The sequence below is a fragment of the Cornus florida genome, unplaced genomic scaffold (assembly GCF_030987335.1).
Source record: "Cornus florida cultivar Cherokee Brave unplaced genomic scaffold, ASM3098733v1 CherokeeBrave_3.0.0_Hap2_Chr01, whole genome shotgun sequence".
Classification (NCBI taxonomy): domain Eukaryota; kingdom Viridiplantae; phylum Streptophyta; class Magnoliopsida; order Cornales; family Cornaceae; genus Cornus; species Cornus florida.
In genome coordinates this window covers 103,235,429-103,260,039 of record NW_026775571.1, presented here as the reverse complement: position 1 = coordinate 103,260,039, position 24,611 = coordinate 103,235,429, and the positions used below count along the sequence as shown (strand labels likewise).

General features: G+C 38.3%; 1 protein-coding gene and 1 pseudogene across 5 annotated transcripts in view; both read right to left on the bottom strand.

Moving 5' to 3' along the window:
- The window catches only part of LOC132310518 (probable LRR receptor-like serine/threonine-protein kinase At1g07650), a 29,269-nt gene that overhangs the window by 4,535 nt on the left and 123 nt on the right, over nucleotides 1–24,611 (bottom strand). The window contains exons 2-12 of one of the 5 annotated variants that reach the window (XM_059808687.1): nucleotides 24,525–24,596; nucleotides 24,242–24,313; nucleotides 24,082–24,153; nucleotides 22,933–23,001; nucleotides 22,453–22,515; nucleotides 2,840–2,908; nucleotides 2,229–2,264; nucleotides 2,098–2,129; nucleotides 1,191–1,561; nucleotides 924–1,119; nucleotides 468–611 (exon numbers count right to left, since the gene is read on the bottom strand). In XM_059808687.1, the coding sequence (XP_059664670.1) occupies nucleotides 468–611; nucleotides 924–1,119; nucleotides 1,191–1,561; nucleotides 2,098–2,129; nucleotides 2,229–2,264; nucleotides 2,840–2,908; nucleotides 22,453–22,515; nucleotides 22,933–23,001; nucleotides 24,082–24,153; nucleotides 24,242–24,261 (1,072 nt within the window). In that variant the 5' untranslated portion in view covers nucleotides 24,262–24,313; nucleotides 24,525–24,596. Of the gene's footprint in view, nucleotides 1–467; nucleotides 612–923; nucleotides 1,120–1,190; nucleotides 1,562–2,097; nucleotides 2,130–2,228; nucleotides 2,265–2,839; nucleotides 2,909–20,857; nucleotides 21,109–22,452; nucleotides 22,516–22,932; nucleotides 23,002–24,081; nucleotides 24,174–24,241; nucleotides 24,337–24,524; nucleotides 24,597–24,611 lie in introns of those variants that run through there. The other 4 variants (XM_059808690.1, XM_059808692.1, XM_059808694.1 and 1 more) reach the window with 4 other exon arrangements.
- LOC132284093 (small nucleolar RNA R71) lies at nucleotides 8,974–9,072 on the bottom strand (annotated as a pseudogene).

Genomic DNA, 24,611 nt, shown 5'->3' with positions numbered 1-24,611 from the left:
CCAAGAAGGTGCAAAGTGCACAATATCTACAAAGTGTGAGGTGGGTCTTGACATATGGGGGAGCGTGCACAAACACATGGGGGTCACACCAGAAAGGGCACCGACTCGCAAAAGGGGGCGATTGTGGCATCCCACATTGTCTAGGAAGAAGTTGCTGGCACTTACAAGGGGGATGTCCCCAACCTATTTAGACGCATTTTAAAACCATGAGTGTCAAGAGGGTGCAAAGCAGACAATATCTACGTATAGTTTCTGACAAATTTGGTTGTGTCTCAATTCTACTAAACAAACAAGCAAGTCTGCTTGGTATTATAACTTCTATAATCATAGTTCGCATGTGACCTGCAACACTCAAAGGACCTATCTATACTCTGTCACGCATTGTTCTTACATCCTGCAATAGCTGAAATATGTGAAGATTTTTGGTTGTGAATTCAAATCAACAAGTCTGTAAAAGATTTATGCACCTCGTTCACTTGAGATACTGCTTCCCGGACAACCTCTCCACCAAAAAATACCGAGAGTCGTGAAAATGAGGAATGATACTGAAGCTATAGATCCAATTATTACCGTGAATATCTTCCTTTTCCCATCAGAAGGCGGCTTAAAATCTGCCCAAAAAAGAGAAGAACATTAAACAGGCTAAGATTACATGCTACAATGTCCAAACTTCTGTGTACAGCCAGAAGAATCCAAATTTTGAAAACTTCTAACAGTAATAGGACGACTCAAGAGGCAAATTAACTAGTATGAAAAAAAAATGAAAAGTTACAAATTAAAATCCTGGTAGCAGATCCCTAATTTCATGTCTCAAAGCCGGGAATAACTCTCTACCATGTCATTAATCAATCATTTATAGTTAGTCTACCTTGATTGAACATAAAGAGAAGATATAACAGCCTTTAGACAGAAAATAACATTACTAGATTCCACAGAAATAGCTGATATGAGTGGACCATATGTTCCTCTTGTCGGGACGATTGTAGTCCCTTTCCCAGCCCAATGAAAGCGAATCTCCAACGTCTTTTCCTTAACAACACTGTTAAATTTTAGCACTACTGCCTTATCGACCCCTTGTGCTTCCTGTACAATATCAAAATCCTTCCGAACCAGTTCATCCTGCCACAAACAAATGAAATTAATTTCTTTTTTATGCATATTAAAAGGCACACTTACAATGCAATTAGTACCTGGATATAAATATCAAAAATCCGTCTTCCAAGACTCTGAAAAGATTGATTTTCTCTGATTATTATCTCAGCAAAGTGAAGACTCACAGTATAGTTCCCATCTGCAAAGCAATGCCCATAATAGGTGAGAGACAGAGGAGAGAGGCGAGCTCTTGTGTACAACAATCGAGTGTCGTTCCCTACGAGGACGGATACATTTTTCGCTATATAGTCACTCGCAGTTACATTAATATCCCAAAAGCGTCCCGTGGTACTAATTCCCCAATTCTCTTTTTCAGGAACTGAACCTCTGGGGTCTTCATCTGCTTCATAAGTAGTTTCTCCAATGGTGGCTTCTTCTCCGCCACAATTTATATGCAATGAATACAAATCTTCAGGGAAATAAACAAAAGAAAAAACAGTTAGATTGACCAAAGATAAAAGCAAACAGGGAAGAATTAAAATAAAAAAAAAAAAGAAAAAAAAAAAGAAAAGAAAAGTATGTTCCATAAGCGTGTGTTTGTGTGTGTTCCTTGATAGCATGAAAGAACAGGTGTTGACCATTTAGTTGATCCATAATTCCATAGTTGGATACCAATGAATAAGGCCCGAAGATTCGAATTAATAGTTGTACTCCATTTGTCCCAAAACAAAATGTACATCTTTCCTTTTTGGGTTGTTCCAAACTAAATGACCACTTTCCTTTTTCAAACAATATATTTTACATTTTTTCATATATGTCCTTAGAATTTAAAATTTTAAACTTAAATATTCAAAACTTAAAGAGCAAGTTAGTAACTTTGGAGGGGGACAATACATGGCCCACATATCCCTTTAAAAATTTCTACTCCACATTCTTTTTGGGACAGAGGGAGTAATAAATTTGATAACATAATCTTACTTTTGATACTAAGAAATAAATACTTACCTTCTAAACAAGGAGTGCACTTATCAAATTCCCTAAATTGATGTAGTACAAGAAAAGTGTGAGAAAAAGAAAAAAATAAAAATAAAAAATAAAAAAATATACAAATTGTAAGTACGAGTTGAGAGGCTTACAAGTTTATCCATCTAGGGAAGCTTCTGAACAAATTTCTGATTAAGAAAAACAAAATAACAATAATGATAATTAAAAAATAAAAAACACAAAATAATGATGATGAACACAGACGGTAATAATAATAATAATAATAATAATTTATGTTATATGGACTCGGGTATGGGTGTCGGACACGGGTATATGTCATGTAACACGGGTAGGGGTGTCAAACATGGGTATATATCTATGCGTCGGACGTGTCAAATCTCCAAATAGAAGGACACACGGACACGGCTAAATATTCATTTTATTAATTATTTTATTTTATTTTCTAAAGTAAAGGAATGTTTTTGTCTAATATAATGTTCAATATAGGCATTTAACTCATTTCAAAGTAATAATATAATGTAATTAAATGATTGGATATGCTTTTTAAGTACATGTCCAACCAAAAGTGTCGGACACATATCCCATACCCAAGTCCGAGGGATACGTGTCCAACACGGATACTTCACTATTTTTAAAGAGTCCATGTAACAAAGATAATAATAATAAAATGAAGAAAAGAAATTCATGTAAAGCTTAGGGAAGCTTAAGTAAAGAAGAAAGAAAAAAGAAAAAAATATCTTACAGGGTTTTGCTAGTGCACGAAGGTAGCACAGATGTCTCAGTAAAGTTATTATAGGAAAGATCTATAATCCTGCATAAAATCATATTGATACGTCAATAACTCATGTTAACTCCATGAGATAATGGAGGAAAGAAGGAACATCTTACTGAGGTATAAAAATGCTATACTAATAATATCATGAAAGAAATCTAAAAGAACAAATAATCTAATTTTTCACCAAAATGCCACATGCAGTTGCATAAACTTTTGCGATGCTTCTCAGCCACCTATTTCTAGTATCTGTTTAGGCTTTTCTCTTTCCTTAATTCCTTCTCAAACACAAAATTAACCACTTTGGCAAATTTACATGGTTTGTAAATAATATATAGGCCAAAGCTTTTGTCCTATTACCAAGAAAGTGTTAACATGACAGCCTTAGAGAAGGAAAGGTTCAGGGATTCTTACCTATATGGAAAACAAAGGAGAAGAAATAAGTAGAGAGAAACAAGAAGCTATTTTTCGACTGAATTCTTTGATACTATGTTATATCAGGAATCGTCCATTCCCGGGTAACCACTACATCAAAACTACATGCTATGTATCTGATAGACCTAGCCTTTAACATTGCATATTTCTCCAGCTCTGTGATCCGTCTCATGTAACAAATAGTTCCTAATTTTCTCTATACAGGTCTTGCTACAGACAAACCTTGCAGTTTTCTCCATGTACTCATTGACTCTGATGAGCCCCCTACTCATATATATTTTACAAGAACTTCTTTGTAACTCACTGTTAGTACCAATATTTCAACGATGACTACACCAGATATAACCTTCCTCTTCCTTTTTTTTTGTTTTTTTTTTTTTTTTTTGATTAGTAGTAACCTTCCTCTTCACATTACGAGTACCTCTTTCCTTGTCACCAAAAGATATCTTCCGATTTCTGTAACTTTGAAGATTGAAAAGATCTCTTGATATGAACCTACAAAGCCTATGTTAGGAGCAAGAAAGGGGCATGTGTCCCTAGATGCACGAATGACTCATCATGTCTACCTTGAAGCATGCAGATATGAAATGATCAAAGAGGTATATAAGCATTTATCATAACCCACTTCAGGGTACGTAGTTATGTAGCAACCTATTGAAAAACTAAGGGTACTTGGCTTGGTGGCATAAGTTTAGGGCTTATCAAGGAGATCTCATCTCAAGGTCTAGCACAACTTAACGTTAATAAGAGTGTAAAAACTGAATATGGCAGGGAATAAAAGGAATGAAAAGAATGACAAATTGTTTAATTGGTAATTCCCTTATTGCAGGAAAACCACAGCTTCATTTTGTATATATAGATGTTTTATACAATTAATATTTGACAAATATTGACAGCTAACAAATCCCAAAATTATAGGCTAACCAAACTAACATACACGTTACAATTGTTGTAATCAAGCTTTCCAGATTTGTTTTGGCTGGTCTATTGTTGTAATGCCTTGTTTGTCTCCAATACTCCCCCTCAAGGTGGAGCGTGTATGTGAGTAACGCCCAGCTTGCTCATAAGACAATGAAACTGATCCTTACCCAAAGGTAAATGTCGGCGATTTGTTCAGCGGATCGAATGTAACAAAGAGAAATCAATTTGGACTGAATTTTCTCACAAACGAAATGACAATCAAGCTCAATGTGTTTTGTGCGCTCATGAAACACCGGATTCTCGGCAATGTGCATGGCAGCTTGGTTATCACAATAGAGAGTGATGGGTGATGTGTGAGAGATACCAAGGTCATTCAAAAGGTATTGCAGCCATTGAAGTTCAGATGTAAGTGTTGCCATGGCACGATACTCTGCTTCAACGGATGAGCGAGAAATAGTACTTTGCTTCTTTGTTTTCCGTGAGATGGGATTAGAACTAAGGAGAACACAAAAACCAGTGGTAGAGCGACGAGTTGTGGGGCATCCTGCCCAATCAGAGTCACAAAAACCTTTCAAAGTGAGTGAGGTTGATGAAGATAGCATTATACCTTTTCCAGGTGTGCCTTTGGATAGCGAAGCACTTTAGTGGCTGCATCTATGTGAGGAGTGCGGGGATCTTACATGAATTGACTCAAAATTTGAACTGAATATGCAAGATCAGGTCTAGTAACTGTGAGGTAGATAAGACATCCTATTAGTTGACGATAGGAAGAAGGATCTAATAAAGGTGTACCATCAGTAGTAGTCAAATGAAGATGTTGTTCCATGGGAGTGGCAGAAGGCTTAGCACCAAGTAATCCTGCATCTTTCAGGATGTCCAATGTATATTTGCGTTGGGACAAAAAAAATGCCTCGCTGGGAACACGCAACCTCAATTCCAAGAAAATATTTCAGTCGCCCAAGGTCTTTGATGAAAATTTTTTGTGCAAGAAAGTGTTTCAATTGCTGAATTGCATATAAGTCATTACCAGTAATGATGATGTCATCGACATACACCAAGTCAAAAGTGGAAGATGGTTCTCTGATCCGGGTAAACAAAGAGTAATCTGCTAGTGATTGGGAGAATCCAGCATCATGAAGAGTGTGGGAAAACTTTGCAAACCATTGGCGAGAAGCCTACTTCAAACCATAGAGAGATATATGTAATTTGCAAACTCGAGCCTCCCCTTGTGGAGCAAAACCAGGTGGAAGATTCATGTACACTTCTTCATCCAAATCACCATGAAGAAATGCATTGTTCACATCAAGTTGATGGAGAGACCATTTTTTAACAGAAGCAACTGATAGAAGAGCTCGTACAGTAACAAGCTTGGCGACGGGGGCGAAGGTGTCATGGTAATCAAGCCCTTCAACTTGTGTGAAGCCCTTGGCAACTAATCGGGCTTTGTATCTTTTAATGCTGCCATCAGAGTGATACTTGATTTTATAAACCCATTTACACCCAATAGGTTTCTTATTGGGTGGTAAAGGAGTAAGGCTCCATGTGTGGTTGTTTTCAACGGCAGTAAGTTCAGTGGTCATAGCATCACGCCAATGCGGAACCTTGATTGCTTAGGAGAATGACTTTGGCTCTTTGATGAGCGCTGAAAAGTGCGCATTTAAACCCCTTAAGCTTAGGTATTCTAGAACCTTTATCTATCTTATTTTCCCGCTTTAAATTAATTTTGTATTATTTCCATTTTCAGGTACTTATCCCCAAAATAAGCTAACTCAGCTAAATAAGAGCATAATTGAAGCAATCTTGGGATGAATCAAAGAAAAGAGCAAAGTGGGAGCAAAAGGAAGCAAGTAGTGGAAATTCAGCAAGTTCGATCTATCTCAGAAAATATTCGATAGATCGAAAGTTCATCGATCTCAGCATTTCAAGATGGATCCAAGCTCTTTTGTCCTTATCCAAAGATCCCACAAAGTTCAATCGATCCAACTTTCTTCCGATCGATCGAAAAGATTCCATCTTATCCAATTGTACCACCCTACCTACCACACTTGTCTCTTTCCCAAAAATATCTTCAAAATATCTCAGATTTGTCTTTATCCAAAAAGGCACCGCCATAGAGGATTGATCCAGCTTAAATTCGATAGATCTCAACCATGTTCGATCGATCTCACCACAAGTTCGATCGATCGAACTTCCTCAAGCCCGAGAAAATCCAATTTCCAGCTCATTAAAAGTTGTCTCATGTCCAATCATTGGAAGGAATATTGGTGTACGAGCCCAGCTCATTGGGAGTGACATTTAACCTACCTATATAAGGAATATGAGCCATTCTTGAGAGATACTAGATAGATACACTAGAGACACAATTTTCATTTCTTAGTGAGGAAGAAAAGAAGAAAGGAGGCTAAAGACACAAGCTTGGAGTTCTTCCATCAACCAAGAAGAGGAGCAATCTCTACCATGGAGTTAGCCCTTGAGGGTTGGAGGACAACATCCATGAGTGGCTAGACATCCTCTTGGGGCTAGAGTTAGCCCTAAGCATGCTTTCTACATCTTGATTTATGTGTTTTTTAGGAGATTTGTATTGTGATACATGTTTTGACACTTTTATATATATAGATCTTGTTTATTCAATGATTTGTGTGGTTTAATGCTTCCAATTGATCATTTCATTCTATCCATATGTCTATGTATGCTAGAATAGATGTTCATGTGTTTGTCTCTAGATTTTGTGTTATTGATGCATGTCTATGTGTATTAATGATATAAATCTAGAGATTGTCAAGACATAGTGCTTAATGGAATGCACTTGTGGTTTATTTGATTGTTCATACTTATTTCTTGATGGATTGTGCCTCTCCCTTAGTTTAATTCCATGTTATTAGCTTAGTTGTAGTGTAGTTGTAGTTTAGATGTTAAATGGGAGGGCAATCTATGCTTGTTGTTTGATGTTCCATACTTATGAAAGCAAGTAACATATGTCTCTAATCTTGTGATGTGTTTGGATTGTGAGCTTAAAGAAAGGATTAATAGCTTAGTTTGATATATTGTGCTATCCATCATGTTGCTTAGACAATATATACTTAATTTGTCATCCATGCTTGTTGAAACAACCACACACACACACACTAGTGTTACAGTACATGTTTTTCCCCCCATTAATCATTCATTAAGGGTGTTAAAAAGTTATGCTTAGTGGTGACCTCTAAATCCCAAGATCTCTCTCTCATTTTCTCTCCATTAAATTTAATTGTTTACTTTAGTTTAAATTGCATCTTAGCATAATTTAATCACCAACCAATCTTTTGATCACTCGACCTACTAACCCTAATCTCGATTCCACAACCTAATACGACCCACCAATCCCTTGGGACGATCCTTACTCGCCCTAGCTATATTTTTAGTGAAAGGTAGTAGTGGCATATTATAAATATAAAACTTGGCTACACTCACCATATTCCAAAACACCACTCTCTTTTGCACAAACTTTGGTTTGGGTGTGACGACCACAAATCACCAAGTTTTTGGCGCCGTTGCCGGGGATTGATTGAAGGCAATGTCGTATTTGTAGAATCAATTAGGAATTAGTATTCTTTTGATCGTGTTTCTACTTTGTTTTCATTTTCATTTTAGTTACTTATTGTGTTGGTTCTTGTTTGACTAGGTGCATTGAAAAGAAGGTGAGCAAAGGAGCATTTTAAGCAAGGAGCTAAGCAAAAGCAATGAAAAAGTTAAAATCTAAAAATTTTTGCAAGGCTAAAATTGAAAATTGATTGAAGTGCTAAAGGACCCTTTGTGAGCTCTTTCTTAACTCAATCTCTAGTTAAATCGTCGGCCCGTATGGAGGCTTGTATTTCAATTCTTAGATAAATCGTGAGCCCACGTGGAGGCAATTTTATTATTCTTTACATATTGTTGATAGCATGGGAGTATGGGAACATTGTATGTGGAGAAAGTTTGTTGATTGTTGATTTGTTGTGAAGGTGAAGTGATTGTTCATTACTTGTTGCTTGTTGTGTTTTGTTGTGCATGCATGGTCGTAGATCATTAAAACCTACTCTTGTCCCTCTTAATTTTCATCTTGAATCCGTTGTTCGAAACCCTAGGGGAAGAGGAAGTTCTAGTCAATCCATTTCATCAATGGAAGGACATAATGAGGACCATGTGGAGGACCTTGGTCACATAGACCAACAAGGTATCCTCCACCCCAATGTGCATCATGATAACATGCAAGTACCATTAGGCATGCCGAGGCCATTCATTCACCCACCACAACAACAAGGCCAAGTTCCATTGGGAATGCCAAGGCCAATCTATGCTCCACAACCTCCTATAGTTCAAGGCAATCAAGGTGCCCATGTTGCACCTCCAATTGCTAATCCTCCCCTTGCTTTAAGAGATCACTATATGCCTAATGAATACAATGCACCCACATGCATTCAATTACCACCATTTAAAGCACACCACTATGAGATCAAACCACAAACCATTCAAATGCTTCCTAATTATCATGGACTTCCAAGTGAAGAACTTTACAAGCATTTGGATGAGTTTCTTGAAGTATGTTCCACCGTGAGATACACGGACATGCCGGAAGAGGTCTTAAGGCTTAAGCTTTTTCCATTCACCCTTAAAGACAAGGCAAAATATTGGTTTAACAATCATAGGCCTTTTTCAATAACTTCTTAGGCAGAAATGCAACAAGAGTTATTGAAGAAGTACTATCCAGTTTCTAAGACCAATGCTATGAGAACCTCAATTCGAGAGTTTTCATACGGGGATGGGGAAACGTTCCATGAGGCATGGGAAAGAGTCAATGAATTGCTTAGGAAATGTCCACATCATGACATGCCCAAATGACAATTAGTTCAATACTTCTTTGAAAGCTTATCGGACAATTACAATGGCATGGTTGATGCTTCCATGTGTGGCTCTTACATTGATAGGCATAAGGATGACGTGTGGCGTCTTTATGAGAGCATGAATGAAAATTCTTTGCATCGAACTTTATCTTCTAAGAATGGTAGGAATTCAAGTGAAAGGAAGAGTGTTGGCTTACATCAAGTTTACCATTCCAATGAAATAGCCGCCGAGATGAAATCCTTATCTCAAAGGTCTGATCAATTCTTGATCAACCAAAACTCGGCAAATCAAGTATCTTCCGTCCCTAATCATTCCCATCATGCATCCAATGAGACACATATGACTTGTTCAAGTGTTTTACATTCTACTTCCAATTGTCCCCATGGACATGTGCAAAGTGAGCATCATGAACAAGTCAATACAGCTTTTGTTAATCAAGGGAACAATCCTTATGGTAATCATTATAATACTAGTTGGAGGAATCACCCGAACTTCTCTTGGAGAAACCAAGGGGAAGGCTCAAACCCTCCCCAAGGTGGTTTACAAAGGAAGTATGTTCCACCTCCAATGCAAAGCCAAGGTTCCCAAGGTTATAGATCATCATTTCAATCACAAGGAAATCAATTTTCTAATTCTCATTTTCCTAATCAACCATCATATTCTCAAGGAAATTCTAGGAGTCCCACTTTTGAAGAGAAAGTTTTGACCGCTCTAGGCACTCTAGAAGCGAATACTCAATTGTTTCATTCTCATTCTCAATCCATTGCTAAGCTAGAAACCCAAGTAGGGCAAATAGCTAGTACTTTAAATGCTAGAGAGAAAGGGAAAATGCCTTTGAATGCCCCACCCAAGCAACAATGTGTTGTGAAGACTCATTCCTCATCGGAAGGTCACGCAATAGAGCATGTCAATGCGGTGACTACCTTGAGAAGTGGGAAGATTGTGGACAACCAAGTGGGCATGTCCAATGAAGAGAGTGAACCGGTGCAACCCAAAGTTGACACCCATCCCGTTTCTCATCCTATTCCTCCTTCATTGCGTATGCATGATCTTTCAAATGAGAATGTGTTAAAAAGTTATTTGAAAAGTGATTTTGAAAAGAAAAATTTGTAAAATGATTTCAAAACTTCTTGTGTTGAAGAGACTTCAAAGAAAATTTTTGAAAAGGTTTTTGAACCAAGAGCTCCACTTCCGGATGCCTTAAAAGGATCCATTTCAATTGACAAGCAAAAGGCCAAAACAAATGAAATTATGGATGTGTTTAGGCAAGTGAAAGTCAATCTTCCACTTTTGGATACAATCAAGCAAATTCCGGCTTATGCCAAGTTTTTGAAAGACCTATGCACCCAAAAGAGAAAGAACAAAAGCCAAGCACCTAGGAAAGTGGTCTTAACCGAGCAAGTAAGCTCAATTTTGCAGCATAACACTCTTCCAAAGTTTAAGGACCCCGATTCACCTACCACTTCATGCATCATTAGAGATCATATCATTAATCAGGCTCTTTTAGACTTAGTAGCAAGTGTTAACCTTCTTCCGTACTTGGTATATGTCAAATTAGGCTTAGGAGACTTGAAACCGACGTCAGTGGTTTTGCAACTTGCCAACCGATCCATCAAAAAGCCTAGGGGTATCATTGAGGATGTATTGATTAAGATTGATAAATTCTTCTTCCCCGTTGATTTCATTGTCATTGACACGGAACTGGTCCCGAATCCTAAGAGCCAAATTCCCGTTATCCTTAGCAGTCCTTTCTTGGCAACCGCGAATGCCAACATTAATTGTAGGACGGGGATAATGAAGATCTCATTTGGCCACATGAAGGTGAAGTTGAATATCTTCAATCCGACCCCCAATTCATTTGACAAGCATGAAGAAGTGAATGTTGTAGAGAAATATCATGACCTTGAATATGAAGGAATAGAGTCTTTGTGTGAAACCAAAATTCCAAAAAGTTCATCTTTAACCCTGAATTCCAAGAAAGTAGTTTCAAAATCTTGTTTTGAAAGGGCATGGAAGCCCAAAGATCATTTTGACCAAGGACCAAAAATTTCTTTTGAGCCTAATCCAACAAGTTCTTTAGGGAACCATTTGTTGGGTGGAGTTCAAAGCACTTATCACCCCATCAAGGAGGGGATGCATTACAAGATGTTTGACCCGAGCTAAAAGAGCTCAACGTCTTGCTAGAGACGTTAAAGACTAGTACATTTCGTAGGGTGTCACAACCCTATTCCTCTCTCATTTCTATTTTAAATTTCATTTCTTGCGAAGTCTAAATATTTGGTTTAGGTTCATATACATTGCTAGGAACTGTGATTAGGATTGCATGCACTTTCATGTTAAAAATGAGCATTTTGCATAAGTTCGATCGATCTCCAAGGAGGTTCCATCGATCGAACTCCATACCTGCATCAAACCTGCATCCAATCACCTCTCTGTCCAATCATTCGAAGGAAACCTGCATATTTCAGCTCTCTGTCCCATCGATCGAACTTGTTCCTAGATCGATCTTTAGTTCTTCGATCGATCCAACTTCATCTTGGATCGATCTGCAGTCCCAACACTTAGAAAAATTTTGAACATGCATCCAACCTGCATATTTCAGCTCTCTGTCCCATCAATCGAACATGTCTGCAGGTTTTTACATGTTCGATCGATCGGAGTTCTTCTGAGATCGATCTTGGAGAGATCGATCTCTGTTCTTTGATTTACTGTTTTAAGTTTGATTTTTTTGTTTTGAATTTTAAATTTAAAAAAATAATAATAATAATATAATAAGATAATAAATATATATATATATATATATATATTATTTTATATTCCAAAAATATTTTATTTTATTTATTTTATTTTATTTAGTTTTATTTTTCAAAAATCCAAAAAAAATATTTTTCATTTTTAATGTTTGATTTTCAAAAATTCAAAAGCTTAAAAAAAAATAAAAAAATAAAAATTTGTCTTTTAGTAAGGAGAGATCGATCACAGTTCGATCAATCTGAGATTTCAGTTCGATCGATCGAACTGGTAACGGAATGTTTTTAAAAAACCAAACTTAGGGTTATTAGATCGATACCACAGATCGATCTAACACCCTCACCTTTGTCCCTCGCCACTGCAACTCACTTCCCCACCTCCGGCGAACCCTCCGCGAGTCCATCTCATCTCGAATCTCTCCACTACATCTCGGATCTCAGATCTCATCTCCCTTTCATCTCATCTCTCGGTTTTAGGTAAGATTTGAAATCCCTCTTTTGATTTCAAGCTTTATCTTCATAAATCCATGCCTTCTATGTTAGATTTATGATGTTTTGATGATGAATCTTGCCATTGATGAAGCTTTGAAGCTATGTATATATGTGTATAGATATGTATATATAGGTTTTATTTTTTTTTTTGGTTTTAATTCTTGATTTTGGGGGTCACGGGCCAAAGAAAGTGACCAAAATTGTTGATTTGTTGTGTAAAGGGGCCCACAAGCTTGTTTGTGAGGCCCCCGTGCCATCCACGTCACAGATCTGTGACTTTTTGAATTTCACCTCATAGTTCGATCGATCGAACTTTTTCTCAGATCGATCTCACTTATTCAAGATCGATTGAACTTGCATCGATCTCACATTTTTGTGATCGATCGAACTTCACAGATTTGTATCACACATTTCACACACCATCTCTTGTGTTTCATGCTATCTCATACATGCCCAATGCCTGTGTTTTCCACATTCGATGCATTCCATACTTACACTGTCTAGCATGCTTCGAGTCATGTCACTTGTTCTTTGTCACTTGCATAGATTCATGTTCTTTATCTGCCTTGTCTATCCTATTTGACATACATGATTCTATAAACTGTGCTTTAATTCTTTATACCGGCACTGAATTCCTTTTTGCAAGTTTTCTTTTTATTTTGCAGGCCATGGCGAGGGTCAAGACTGTTGCTCGTGGACATTATCACCGCAGGGCCAGGCAGAGATTAGACAACCAGACAGGTCTATCTCACATCCAGGACCCCATTCACGAGTCCGAGCCAGAGCCCTCTTATTTTCAGGAGGAGCCAGCAGAGCCTACTCCACCTCAGTCTCCATCCGCTAACAATAGACTACAGTTTTCGGCTGAGGCATCTTCTTCACAGGCTGGTGCTGAGGCTGAGCACATACCATCTCCATCACCACCAACAGCTCAGCCAGCCCAGGACTTAGACCGGCCATTGCCGAGATTCTCACGCCTTCAGGGGGCACATGAGTCGGTCTTCGATATAGACTACTTCTCCCGGTCTGTTCTTACCAGAGCGGCATATGATGATATAGACTGGAGGGGCATCTCAGCCATACTAGCCCCTGTTACATACCCAGTGTACCCGAGGTTGGTCCGGATGTTCTTCCAGAACCTCCGACCTGCCCCAAGTAACCTGGCGGAGCTGCGGACTACCATTGACGGCCACCCTATCAGTATCACTGTGGACACTCTTTCCAGATCTTGCCGTTGTCCACACGTCTGCCCTCCCGATCTCCAGGATACATATCCTACCCTATGGAGGCCCTCATATGCAGACATGGCCGTTACACTCACAGGTCACTATGCAGGTGGCGAGACTTTCACCACTCGGACTTATCTGCCAGACGACTTGTGGTTCTTTGATTCAGTGCTATTCCGAAATGTTTTTATTGCCGGACACAAGATACAGAGGCGCGGTGATTATCTTACAGCTCTGTACGCCTTCTATACAGGGCATTGGCTATCCATTCCTGAGCTCATCTGGAGCACTATGATGAAGTTATATGTTGATCATATCAGCAAGGCCAAGCCCAAACAGGCTAAGTATCTCCTATTCGGCCATCTCATTACACAGATTCTGAGAGACCAGCGCTATCCCTTCCAGCCACGGGAGTGTATTGAGTCTGGGGCCTACTCATTCAAGAAGAACGATTGGGATAAGAGCTACAAGGCTCTTATCAAGAGTCTACAGGACGACGCTGTGGAGGCAGCTGAAGAGCTAGAGAGAGAGGAGTTAGAGCAGGCAGCGGTTGCAGCAGCAGAATAGGCGGTGGACGATGTACCAGTTGATCCGGCTGCCATGCATATGGATATTGACTTGGAGCAGCCCGTAGAGGACCCAGAGCATCACTCTCCAGTTGGGTCGCCCGTTCATGATGAGGAGCAGGCTCAGGATCATCATTCTCCCGCTCCAGCAGCACCTGAGGCTCCAGTTCAGATACCCAGCTTCGCAGAGCGTCTTCAGACTCTGGAGGACGGCATGGTTTCCATCCGGGCTGATATTGCTTCACTCCGCACGGATGTTATAGCTACATTACGTGATCTATCCAGAGACATCCGCGGAGCACGCTCTGTTCGTCCTACCTCCTCTTCATGATTTTCATATCTTCTTCCCCTATTATATATCTGTGATATCTGTCATACTTTTGCTACTGTTATATACTTGCGGCCAGTCTGTTGGCCTAGACACTGGATGTACTGTACTATTCTTTATTTCTCTTTTATGTATACTTTGTTTTTGGATGTCATATATACGTATTGATATATCTGTCTGTGATTAACTCCATCAGGTGCATCCCAGTGACTTCAGTAAGAGAGAGTACTGCCCGAAATTTTCAGGACCACCCTTTTTTTTCTCTCCTTACTTCAATTTCTTATCCCATTTACACTTACATGTCCACTGTGCACTTGTTATTATCCCATTTGTTGTCTAATGAACTTTTATCCAGTGCCATCTTTTCAGGACCACAGTTAATCCCTAGTTTGGGAGGGCTATGCCACCTACTTTGGATACTTGTATCCTGGCCATTCTTTGCTTAGCTGCACTGGTATACTCTTTTCTTTGTTTTCTTTGCACATTGAGGACATTGTGCCATTTAAATTTCCGGGGGGGGGGGGGGGGGGGGGGGGGGTAATGGTGTTAATTACAGTATTTGCTTTCAATTCAAAATTTTAAGCATGACTTGTGTATTTGAAGAATTTCCTATGATTGGTCCATAACTGGCTATGATTTTGATCTTTTGAGGACTATATTGCTTAAAATTTAAAAATTGCTTGACTTGAGAGTCCAATACTCCTTGTATGCCTTGTGGATGCTATTCAGGAGTAAATTTTTTGAAAGATTGATATCATGCTTGCACTTGTGGTCCACATCATCCTGATTTTGTGATTGTTTTGAGATTCACTTTAGGAAACTACACTAGCACAGGCGCACACTAGCATTCATTTGTGGGGTACATGCTTTGTTGATTATTAAATTAGTTATATCCCAATTGAGCTAGTAGTGCATTGAAAGCTTTCATTCTTGATAAAGGTGGATAACAACCCCTTTTCACTAAGTAGCCGGGGTTCTAGCCTCATCAAGTACTGAACTTCTCGCACCGAAAGGTGGAGGGCCCAAACTCTAGGTTAATAATTGAACTTGTTTATTAAAAAAAAAAAAAGTTGTTGCAAAAGTAATAAAAAAGTGAGGACTTCTCTCCAAAGGTGAGAAGTGGGAAATGATTAGATGGAGGTAGTCTTGATTTGTAACCTAGTTGATTTGAGCTTCTAAGTCCTTAGGAGTGTTTGAACACCTAGTGCCCTAAAGCCGTCCGGTTTGGGAGTAATTGACCTAACACTCGACCTCATGAATTGCTAAAAAGCTTAATATATCAGCACATTGCACTATGCTTCCATCTTTAATCCTTAAAAAAAAATAATAATAAATAAAATCGAGTGAAAAGAATAAGCGCATCTAGATGAATAAAGTTTTAATAAAAGGTCCACTCTTTGTCTTGATGATCGGTACTAGATTTGTGTGCTAGTTTAAGGGTAAAGATGTGATCATTTCTTTAGTTGGCTAAGATAGCAACATACTTGATGCCGGTCCACTCAAAAAGGATTCTAGAGTTGTTTTAATTTGCATGATCATTTTCTTGATGTGTGGAGGACCATATTTGCTTGTTTGATGTTAAGATTTTGGGAGATTGCTTGGAAATGTTTGAAAAATTGCATACTTGAGGTAGTTTTCTCCCAATGCTTGTTTACAATATTGGTATCTCTTTTGTGAGAATGAGCTTAATGTTTGTGGGTATCATTTTTGGAAACTCTCATGAGACTTCACTCGTCCACTAGGGGTAACCTAGGGGTTTAAAAGGCTTGTTGCATATGCTAAATATAATCGTGTTCCTTACGAAAGTGGCATTATCCATTTATTGCTTTCTAGTTCATAGTTGTATAGTTGTTCATTTCATTCATTTACTTTCTAGTTCATTGCTAGGGACTAGCAATATTTAAGTTTGGGGTTGTGATGAGCGCTGAAAAGTGCGCATTTAAACCCCTTAAGCTTAGGTATTCTAGAACCTTTATCTATCTTATTTTTCCGCTTTAGATTAATTTTGTATTATTTTCATTTTCAGGTACTTATCCCCAAAATAAGCTAGCTCAGCTAAATAAGAGCATAATTGAAGCAATCTTGAGATGAATCAAAGAAAGGGAGCAAAGTGGGAGCAAAAGAAAGCAAGTGGTGGAAATTCAGCAAGTTTGATTGATCTCAGAAAATATTCGATTTATCGAAAGTTCATCGATCTCAGCATTTCAAGATGGATCCAAGCTCTTTTGTCCTTATCCAAAGATCCCACAAAGTTCGATCGATCGAAAAAATTCCATCTTATCTAGTTGTACCACCCTACCTACCACACTTGTCTCTTTCCCAAAAATATCTTCAAAATATCTCAGATTTGTCTTTATCCAAAAAGGCGCCGCTATAGAGGATCGATCCAGCTTAAATTCGATATATATCAGCCATGTTCGATCGATCTCACCACAAGTTCAATCAATCGAACTTCCTCAAGCCTGAGAAAATCCAATTTCTAGCTCATTAAAAGTTGTCTCATGTCCAATCATTGGAAAGAATATTGGTGTACGAGCCCAGCTCATTGGGGGTGACATTTAACCTACCTATATAAGGAATATGAGCCATTCTTGAGAGATACTAGATAGATACACTAGAGACACAATTTTCATTTCTTAGTGAGGAAGAAAAGAAGAGAGGAGGCTAGAGACACAAGCTTGGAGTTCTTCCATCAACCAAGAAGAGGAGCAACCTCTATCATGGAGTTAGCCCTTGAGGGTTGGAGGACACCATCCATGAGTGGCTAGACATCCTCTTGGGGCTAGAGTTAGCCCTAAGCATACTTTCTACATCTTGATTTATGTGTTTTCGAGGAGATTTGTATTGTGATACATGTTTTGACACTTTTATATATATAGACCTTGTTTATTCAATGATTTGTGTGGTTTAATGCTTCCAATTGATCAGTTCTTCTATCCATATGTATATATATGCTAGAATAGATGTTCATGTGTTTGTCTCTAGATTTAGTGTTATTGATGCATGTCTATGTATATTAATGTTATAGATCTCGAGACTGTCAAGACATAGTGCTTAATGGAATGCTTTTGTGGTTTATTTGATTGTTCATACTTATTTCTTAATGGATTGTGCATCTCCCTTAGTTTAATTAGTTTAATTCCATGTTATTAGCTTAATTGTAATGTAGTTGTAGTTTAGATGTTAAATAGGAGGACAATCCATGCTTGTTGTTTGATGTTCCATACTTATGAAAGCAAGTAGCATATGTCTCTAACCTTGTGATGTGTTTGGATTGTGAGCTTAAAGAAAGGATTAATGGCTTAGTTTGATATACTGTGCTATCCATCATGTTGCTTAGACAATATATACTTAATTTGTCATCCATGCTTGTTGAAACCACACACACACACTATTGTTGCAATACATGTTTTCCCCCCCATTAATCATTCATTAAGGGTGTAGAAAAGCTATGCTTAGTGGTGACCTCTAAATCCCAAGATCTCTCTCTCATTTTCTCTCCATTAAATTTAATTGTTTACTTTAGTTTAAATTACATCTTAGCATAATTCAATCACCAACCAATCTTTTGATCACACAACCTACTAAACCCTAATCTCGATTCCACAACCTAATACGACCCACCAATCCCTTGGGACGATCCCTACTCGCCCTAGCTATATTTTTAGTGAAAGGTAGTAGCGGCATATTATAAATGTAAAACTTGGCTACACTCACCATATTCCAAAACACCACTCTCTTTTGCACAAACTTTGGTTTGGGTGTGACGACCACAAGCCACCACTCTTCATTGGAGGAGATGGCAGAAACGAAGGCTCGATAGGCACCTGAAAAGTTAGTATATGTAATATATTGATCAATTGGGTAGAGGATACTAATCTGATTAGAAGTCGCTGGAGTAAGTAGTGCAACATTAGTGACCGTCGAACAATGATAGTCTTGAAGGTAGGCTGGTTTACGTCGTTCTCAAGTGGAATGAATGACAGGTGGAGGAATGGTAATATGAGGAGTATCTCCTTAAGATGAAGGCATTGGCTGATTTGATTGGGTGTCAACAAGGACAGGTGGAGCAAATCTTTTTCTATGGTATGTTTGAGTAATGGGAGGACGCTCGCTCTATTTGATCCTGAGGTAATTCCATTGGAAGGAAATTCGGATTTTTTGTAGTGGGTGCAATTGAGGGTGGGGGCGCATAATCATATTGTGGATGATCCTCAATAGGTAGTGGGATGACCGATGAGAGCATGAAAATTAAAGTAACATCATGGAAAGGAAATATAGCTTCATGAAAAACATCATCTCTGGGCACATAAATTCTTTTGCTTTTGACATCACATATTTGGTATCCTTTCTGGGCATAAGAATATCCAACGAAGACTCCAGGTTTGGCACGTTTGATCAAACTTGTGTTTAATGTGAGCGTTATGAGCAAAAACTAGGCAACCAAAAACACGAAGGTGAGAATAAAGAGGTGGCTCACGAATTAATACCTCATGTGGTGATTTGTTTTGTAACAAGGGTGTGGGAGTTTTATTAATTAAATAGGCAGCAGTGAGTATGCATTCTCCCCAAAAAGAAAGAGGTAGGCTTGCCTGGAGTCTTAATGCCCGAGCAACCTCTAAGAGGTGCCGGTGTTTCCGCTCTATAACACCATTTTGTTGGGGTGTCGACACACAACTGTGTTGATGAATGATGCCATTTTTAGAAAAGAAATCTTGCATTTCTTTTGACAAAAATTCCGTGCCATTGTCAGAACGGACTTGTTGAATTTGAGGAAGAAACAAGTCCCCTTCACCAGAAAATACTTGTTTTATCTCTTTTTACCATGGCAAAAAAAGATTTCAAATAATACTTTGTATCAGACTTAAAACGCATGAGGTATACCCAGGTACATCTTGAAAAATCATCCACAATAGTCAAAAGAAACGTGCACCACTGAAAGATTGCTGAGAAAAACTTCCCCAAATGTCAACATGAATAAATTGAAATGGCTTACCAGATGAAATGGAACTAGTTGGAAAACTTAATCTTGTTTGTTTTGCCTGTGGACAAATATCACAAACATATTTATTGGAAAAGGAAATTGAGGGAACATTCTTAGCTAATTGAGACAAACGATGATGAGAGGGATGTCCAAGCCGCCAATGCCAAATGTCGATGGTGGGTGTACCAGTGATGAGATGTGCAGAAGGGGTCTAAAGATAGTAGAGGCTGCCATGTGCACTACCCAGTCCAATCATCTTCTTCTCAGACATGTCCTGGAAAACACATCGATCATGGAAAAATGTTACTGAATATGGGTGAGTTTTTGAAAGCTGACTGACAAATAAGAGATTAAACTGAAATGAAGGTATATGGTAGACATACTCAAGTTGGAAGGCTGGAGAAAATTTTACAGTTCCAATATAAGTGACTTGTGCATGTGAACCATCGGGTAATTGAACATGAGTGGAGCAAAGGGAATATGATGAGAAATATGCCAAAGAGGAGCACATGTGTTTGGAGGCTCCAGTGTCAATAATCCAAGCAGAGTCTAATGCGGCGAATGCTGTACCTGCTAAGTTTGCTTGGGGATTAATGCTAACTGAAGAAAGCATGGCAAGAATTTTGTGGTATTGCTCTTGTGTGAAGAGTGACGGAGAGACCAGTGCCCGATCATCAGATTGGTGAGGTCTTGAGGGAGATGGCCTTGAAAAATTTTGGTTTCGAGGATGGTTCCGTGATCTATCAGAGGGAAAACCATGAAGCTTATAGCATACATCTCTGGTGTGATTGTTGTAGCCACAATAATCACAATGCAAATTTGATTTTCCATTGCGACGATTGTCCCTTCCATTATTTCGTTGGCTGTTGTTCGACCGGTTGGATGAGTGTGCACTTGCATTGGCATGATTTGTGGGAGAAATATCAACAGTATTAATGGGTGCTTGGTTGACACAAAGTGCAGCATCTTCTGGTGCATTGACAGAGGGGGACAAAGAATGGATTTCTTGCTGTTTTTCTTCTTGTCGAACTAAAGCATAGATTTTTGTGGCATTTGGGAATGGATCCATCAGCAAGATTTGGCTGCGGAGAGCCGAATATCGATCATGAAGCCCCTGGAGAAATTCCATCGCATGGTCTTGTTGTTGTTGAGTTGCAATTCCCTTTCCATGTCCACAAGTGCGGGGTTTCACCACCGTGAGTGAGTTCAACTCATCCAATAATGCGTTCATCTTTGTGAAGTAAGCAGAAACATGATTTTCTTCTTGTTTTAGAGATGCAATCAATTGATTGAGTTGATAAATTTTCAGTGCATTTGTTTGAGTGAAGCGATCATTAAGATCAAGCCATATTTCCTTGGCAGTCTCGGCATAGAGTATGCTTGCCCGAATTTCAATATCTGTCGAATTGAGGATCCATGAACTCACCAGATCGTTGCATCTCTGCCATTGTTGCAGCTCTTTGACATCAGTTGGTGATTTGAGGGTACCATCAACAAATCCAAACTTATTCTTTGCACGGAGCGCCATCGTCATGGTGCGAAGCCATGTGCTGAAGTTGTCTCCCGTGAGAAGTGGAGAGACAAGGACTGATGTAGGATTATCAGAGTGATAAACAAAGAAGGGATCATGAAGATCGTTGTTCATGCCTTGTTCATTGGAGTTAGGAGCTTCAGTATCTGCCATGAGAGACGGATCTTTCACCACTCTGATACCATGTAAAAACTGAATATGGCAGGGAATAAAAGGAATGAAAAGAATGACAAATTGTTTAATTGGTAATTCCCTTATTGCAGGAAAACCACAGATTCATTCTGTATATATAGATGTTTTATACAATTAAAATTTGACAAATATTGACAGCTAACAAATCCCAAAATTATAGCTAACCAAACCAACGAACACATTACAATTGCTGTAATCAAGCTTTCCAGATTTGATTTTGCTGGTCTATTGTTGTAATGCCTTGATTGTCTCCAATAAAGAGAAAGCAGCATCATGCAACTACCAGTGACATATAGTCTTTGTAACATGGGACAACCTATAGGATTTCATAGAAGTTTGCTGGGGCGCCTATATCTCCATTTTAATGACATCCATGCTCTAATATTGGACCATGTTAGAGGTGATGCCACACTATTGGACGTCAATTAGGACACATGGCAACGCCTGATTGCACAACATCCGCTAAACCACCACACAGATGCATTAAAAGACTCCAGACTATAAATACTCCTATAACATACTTTGGAAAAGGCCCACAAGGGGAGAAGTGTAGACCCTGACATCTATATTTGATTTTTCAAACCTTGACATAAATAATTGAGTTTCCAAACCTTGACGCCCAGATTAAGTTCTCAAACCATGACAATTAGATCCAAGACTTCATAACTTTACCTTTAGGATTTAAGAATGTAGACCTTGACATTGACATTTAGGAACCCAGACTTTAACTTCCAGTTATACAAAACTTCAACCTTGAAATTCCTGCTCACCTAAAATTATTTGCTCCAAACCCTTATATCAGAACTCTTAAACTCTACATCAGATTGCTGATTTAGCTTTACTTTACGGGCCTTACCACGTTGAGTCTTTGATGACCTCTACACTGCCATTCTCCACCTCTTACAAGTCAGTCTCAACTTGCACCAGAAGGCAATCTACCTGGCATTTCTATTACATTTCTCCTTCCTAGTCGGCTACATGGCCCTCCAATCTCGTGATAACAAATTAACAATGCTTTCATGGGAGTCATACATTATACCGTATTCAGGACATTATATTTTCTAGCATATTTTCTTTTATGTCATCTTCATTATTTACCCTTGTACATAGAATTATCATTGCCAAAGGGAAAACCCTAATATAAATATTATTCAACATTATAAAGGGCATCTAATCAAATTACTGTTATTGGCCTTTCATTCAGATTCTGCAGCAGAAAGTTAATGATTGTATTAAGTAATTTTAAAAAGAATGGCAGGTCGTGCAAATTTATATAGAATTTAAGATGAAAAACATACTGATCATCTCTGTTATTGATCCATTCTGGAATAGGCCCAGTCAGCAAGTTTCCTGTCAAATACCTAATCAATGAGCAATAAAGTCTCAGCATGGTTATATTATAATTTATATTGACTGTATTTCAATTTGTAAAGAATGAAACAGAAGATGATTTACATCAAACATAGGAAGACATGGTTTTGTAATACACTATTTCAGGCTCATAACCCCAGGATAAATATCCCCAACTCATTAAAAACCCACTTCTACTGGTTCCTGCTAGTCATGGTTGGTAATTGCATGAACCTTGATATCATTTCCATTTTTAATCTAAAAGATGGCCTCTAAGTTAACCATAAAAGGAAATTCACCAACACATGACTAATCATTGTTCTACAAATTAAGACATTTCCATATGACATAGAAATAGAAATTTTCGGGGACGGATTTATATGTATCGCAAATGACATCGGAAGATTTCCCCAAATTTAGTTACTTACATAAAGGTTACCCTTTTAAGCCCTTCTAAGTTTGAAATGTTTCCTTCCAACTTGTTGAAACTGAGGTCTCTGTGACAGAATAACAACGAATTGTCATACACAAGCAATAAAGTTTAGTAGCTATATATAAAGAATATATTAGCAGATGTAGAGGAATATAAACATAAGGAGATAGTAACTTGATTAATTATTAGCACAGCAATCTTTTGCTCCATTCATCTTGAACTACGTGGTTTTTTTACAATATGGTAAATTCAACATTGTTAATTGTTAAAATCAATATGATCTTTCATTACTCTTGTTGCGGTTAATGGACTAGAACTATTTGGAACCTGATCTCTAGCAATTACATATTCAACCTAGCTTGCTTGGTTCAGTCCCAAAATATGTTAGAATTCTTCTCCTACTACTTTCCTCTCGTGGTTTTTTCAGTGATTTATGCATGACTGGGACCATGTGCTTACATGCTTTCTAGTTTATTTTGATTTCCTTAATTCCTAGTTTTTCTGAGTCATATAATTCAGGTGTGATAGTGTTATGTAGATTGCTTACATGTTTTATAGTTCAACCTGTTTTGCTTGCGTACTTATGCTTTCCACCTGCCCTTTAGTTCTTCATATCGGTGCCATTCTTATGCATGTTTTAGCATCTCTTCCTTCTTTCACCAGAACTATCACGTGTGCTTACAGACAAAGTGTTTTGGTTTCTTTGCAATTTCTTTAGCCTGTTCTATTCATTTCATTATTTGCTTCTTGTAATTGACTATATTAGAATGGGACTCGAGTGATTCTTGGGTGATAAGCAGAGCAGCTGTTTGGTTAGGCAAGTTGGGTATCAAAACCCTCCATCCCATAACCCCTCTGCTAAGTTCTTAAACTAAGACAAGATTGGCCTTGGGATCTAGAAGTAGGCACTTCAGCCAAAGTTTTAGCTTAATTTCAACTGGTAAAAGAAAGCCTTATCAAATTTATGGAATTTAAATATACCACATATGTATGCACGTACATAGGTGCATATATTGTATATGTATATCATCTTAGTTTCATGTAAACAAGCACATCTGCCTTGAAAGCAGTAAGTTATCATTACTCCAGAGAGAATTGGCCTCGAAAGCCAAAAACAAAAAAACTGAGGAAGTGGTAGAATTACAAAATTGTCAATTGATGCATATTTGCTACGTAGTCGGGGATTGATCCAGATATATTGCAGTTGCTCAACATCCTGCAGCACAAACCAAATTCCTGCAAATAAAATATATTGGGAATGCAATAGCCAATCTTTTAATTTATTTCTGCAACCATTAACTTACAAACGTGTCAAGTTTGGCATGTTCTCTAGCGGTGGAAACTTTGAACTCCCACCATTTAAGTCCCTAATCCTTCTGCATAGTGACCCCCAATAAGACTACATGAGTAGGAATATTGATTTATCAAAGAACAATAGTGTGTTCCTAGAATTAAGCAACTCAAGTATTCCCCCAAGAGGTAGAACACTTGCCATGGGCCCATGGCCAATGACATCTACTGACACCTTTTATCACCAAAAAGGAGAAGGGAAACTAAAGAAAAATGATCTAGAAATGTTTAACTCACAGTTCATTTAAACTGCTCAAGACAGAAATGCCAGAGTATATAGGCCCCTCAAAACCACTAGCTTCGATCTCTCTGTCAACAAGAGAT